Genomic DNA, 4198 nt, shown 5'->3' with positions numbered 1-4198 from the left:
CAAACGGCCGAAACAGACTGACATAGTTTTGCATCCGTTTCGCTCTGAAGGCGCGTGTGTGTCTAGTACAGCGATTCCAGCGCACAGCATGCCTTACAGACAGCATTGACCTTGCGTGACGACTCAATAGTAGCATTGATGTCTTATCAATCGTAATGAAGCACCAAGCAGCAACTTACACACACATACATACTGTATTCTCGCTAGCCTCCGTCGAATCCAATACCGAAGTACAACATCGGGAAGCAGCATTGAAACGACGAGCATTAAGATTATGGGCCTATGAGACGATCACAAGCGCTGCTGTTTATCAACAGTTACGAAAGAACGTCTGCCGGTGGTGGTCGTTTATTTTTTCGGTCGAGCATTGCGGAGAAGAAGCGTTAAACCCATCACAGTGACAGTTATGTATGGTGCCGGCGTTCTGTTGCTCCTGATCGTCTGCACGACCCATAACCTTTGCCAGTCCGTTCCGGCGGAAGTAGCGGAAGAGGACACAGGTGCCTGCTTGGTTCGATTCGGTGACGCTGCTACCGGCGAAGGTGTCTACAACAAAACATTCAACAATGTGCCGTACTGTGCGTTTCTTGGAATTCGTTACGCCAAGCCTCCGGTCGGCGAGCTACGATTTGCCGTAAGTTGGACGTTATCAGATTGAAGTAATTTTTTGTTTGTCTCTAATCGAACACACTGGATGTTGATTGTAGAACCCCGTGCTGGAAGATCCCGTTGATCAGCGCAAGTACACCGCGTACGGGAGCGTGTGTCCACAGTTTAAAAACATCAACCGCCAGAATGGGATAGTGGGCAGCGAAGACTGTCTCTATCTTAATGTGTTCGCACCGGTGCAGCATGTGGACAGTGAGCAGGAGACAACCCATGTCAAGTATCCCGTGCTGGTGTTTATACACGGTGGAAGCTTTGTAGCAGGATCGGGAGAAGTTCACGGTGTGGATTTGCTGATGGAAAATGTACGTCTTGCGAACGCATCACATTACTTTCGATGGGTGGTCATCTTTACGATCCCTCTCTTTCTAGGAGTTGATTGTTATCACTCTGAACTATCGTCTCGGGGTGCTTGGATTCTTGAAGAGCGAACGTCTCAACATCACCGGTAATTATGGGTTACGAGATCAGCAGGCCGCTCTGCAATGGGTACAGCGCAATGTGCACCATTTCGGAGGCGATCCTGCACGTGTAACCCTGATGGGACACAGTGCCGGTGGTGCGTCGGTAACACATCAACTGTATAACGAACAAGCGGCCGGACTATTTCAAAGTGTGATCGTGCTGAGCGGTTCCATGCTGGCCCCCTGGGCCGTTCTTTACGATCATCTGCGGTGTCAGGATAATTACGTACACGATATGGATGCAAGAACGCTGCCTGAGTTCCAGCAGCTCGAGCTGGAGCAGTTCTTCATCCCCGATCGTAAGTTACGCTACACATTCGCATACTGCAGCATGTTCTACGTGTGTTTCATACCCACTATGAGCAATCGCACGGTAGAGGACGGTGCCTTCTTTAGCCATTCACCACACGAAGCTGTACGCGTTAAAACTCCACCCCAAATGCCGATCCTTATTAGCGAGACGGCAACCGAGTTCGAGTTTCTGCTGCCACACATCTTCGACTTTTGGATGAGCACAAACTACCCGAACCAAAACCATCCCATGATCAGGCGGCGGATTGGTGAAATCCTGGACAATGTCGGTAACTGGGCCGTGGCACAGGGGCTTGAACCGACCAAGCAACTGTTCTACCAGAAGATGGCAAACATGGCCAATCTTTACTACCCGATCAGGCGGCTGCTGGGTGTGCTGGGCAAGCATCTGCACGAGGGCCAGCTGTACTATCTGCGCTTTGAGTTTGATGGAATGTTTGGTGAGTATAAGAAGAAAATTTACGCCCAACATCTTCAGACGAACAAGTACGGTGCATTGCATGGCGATGAGCTGGGATACATCTTCAGTCCCTACAATCTGCGGGACGCGTTGGCGAATCGTTCCGAGTATCGGAAGGAACTATCCGTGCACATTCGCACTGTTGAGTTGATTGCAAACTTCGTTAAGTATGGGTACGCACAGTTGTCATCAGATGTTCTGAAATGTGTATTTTACATTTGTCCTTTGACATTTGCGTCCCGTTCCTCTTTCCAGCAATCCCACACCGAAGCGTAGCAAACTGTCCGACATTGTTTGGCCACCGTACAGTGAAGCTAACAACCACACCCAGTACCTGAACATTGACGAAGAGTTTACGCTGCGTCGCGTCGATAATCGTCACAATCTCTATTACCTGATCTGGAAAATTGTGTACGAGTGTTTGTACCACGGGCACTGCGACACCATTACGAAGCTGGAACAGCTCGGAGAACAATACGGCGGGATGCTAGTGGCGCAACCGAACGATGACGGCCTGGACGTGCTAGATGAGGAAATGAAGAGCAATCTGACTTAGCCGATGGTGTCCAATCATATCGATGATAAAGTAATGCCCAGTATCTTGTAGTTGTGTACTCATCGCTAGTTAAGGAAAGGAGTTAAACATTAGTGTTAAAGTTTTGGGGGCCTTTGTCCTCAATTTGAAGACCCTTACAGACCCTCACATTCCCATTGAATGTGTTGATAAACATTACTATTTATTCCTTTAGAAAACCGTTGCCTTTCATATGCACTTACCGGTATGGCTACCTCCAACCAACCGATTATCCAATTCCCAAAGGAAGCCGCTGATAAGCGCTTTCTTCCTTCCATTATCAGCCCTATCACCCGGAAATACATTTCTCCGCCATACTCTATAGCGCTCGGGAACATCCCCCCAAAAACTTTGTCTGGTTTGATAGACACAAATGCATAATGGCAGAATGCTATCCCCAAGGAATCGTCGTCGTCTGCTTGTGAATCATTCCCCTCCGGGGAAGTTCGCATGGGCTGGATAGCTGAATTTTACATCCTACCCCACCTACTCAGGAAAGGTTTCGGTCGACTTACCTCTCCAACAACTATGCCTTTTTTCTCTTTCCGTTTCCTGTTTCCAACTCAAGCAGCAGCAGCAAAAAAACGACCGGAAAGATGCTTTAGTAACTCCATGAAGTACGCTGCTTAACGCACCGGAATGCGTCCGTCTTCTGTAGGATTCGCCCCGCTTCTTTAATTCCAACTTTACAGTCATTCGGATGGACAGTTCTGCTGCTTTGGCCATTTGCAGATTTGACAGAATCTTGAAATTCCTCCAGAGGCAAGCGGAAGGTCCTCGTCTAGGGAATGGAATCAGTGCCGCTGGCAGCCTTTTCCTTTCCCGAGCGAAGTTGTCCGCCCCCGTTCGATCTCATGCCAGGTCACAATGTTTTCCATTCTTATCTACTGCCGCGTACAATCATGCTTTGCCTTCGGTATTATTGGAATTCTTCCTTATCTATTTGTTGCTTCCCCGTTTTCTTTTTGCGTACAATGAAAACATTTGAATGGAGAACTGGCGAAGAAGAACCACAAGGCTTTATTCTCTCTTTTCTATCTTTCGCTTATTCACATTTTTCTCCAATCGTTGCTACTTTCATCTGCTTGAAATCGGAAAGAAATCCTTCACGAAATCTTCAACTACACAAAAAAGATCAGCCCCTTCTCATTCAAATACTAATTCTGGAAATGTTTTTTACTCCCCCAAGTGCATTACCGTAAAGCGGGAGAGCCAAAGGCCTCTTGAGTTTATTTTCTGTAACAATGCGTTGCAAATGGGAGGAAGGTTTTTGTGTTTGGTTTAAAGTTTTGCTCCTTCCTAACGAAGGTGTTTTTTTGGTTGCTGTTGCTTACCTTTAGATGCGAACCGAATTTGATGATTCGTGCACTCATCCGTTTTCACCAGTTTCCTTCCTCGGGTTGGGTGTCTTGCAATCTTCCAGAGACTTCGATAAAATATGAATGCTCTTCATTCTTCTTATCGGATGCGGTACGGTGCTGAATTTTACTGCTAAAGCACTCCAATGGTAAGCGGTGATGCTACTGATGCTTTCATCATACTGCCAAACGAGCACATTACCACCGGGCATGGGAATATGCGTTCGATGCGGCATTCGTGCAGAAGTACCACAATTACTTCTGCCGAAGCCCGCACTCGAAGTTGTGCAATAATTATAAACATACCTTTGGGTTGCTCGTTTAAGGAAGGAAATTTGAAATGGATTAAAATATTCATCGATTT

The 4198-nt window shown here is 47.2% G+C and overlaps 1 protein-coding gene across 1 annotated transcript; it reads left to right on the top strand.

Moving 5' to 3' along the window:
• Window positions 1–230: 230 nt before the first annotated feature.
• LOC120958860 (para-nitrobenzyl esterase-like) lies at window positions 231–3948 on the top strand. Its single transcript, XM_040381924.2, has 4 exons — window positions 231–634; window positions 708–971; window positions 1039–2075; window positions 2158–3948. The coding sequence occupies exons 1-4, from the start codon at window positions 407–409 to the stop codon at window positions 2456–2458; spliced, it is 1830 nt and encodes a 609-aa protein (XP_040237858.2). The 5' UTR covers window positions 231–406; the 3' UTR covers window positions 2459–3948.
• The last annotated feature ends 250 nt before the right edge of the window (window positions 3949–4198 follow it).

Source organism: Anopheles coluzzii, chromosome 3 (assembly GCF_943734685.1).
Source record: "Anopheles coluzzii chromosome 3, AcolN3, whole genome shotgun sequence".
In the NCBI taxonomy this organism is placed as follows: domain Eukaryota; kingdom Metazoa; phylum Arthropoda; class Insecta; order Diptera; family Culicidae; genus Anopheles; species Anopheles coluzzii.
The sequence above is the reverse complement of the archived record's forward strand: the minus strand, read 5'-3'. Positions and strand labels throughout refer to the sequence as shown.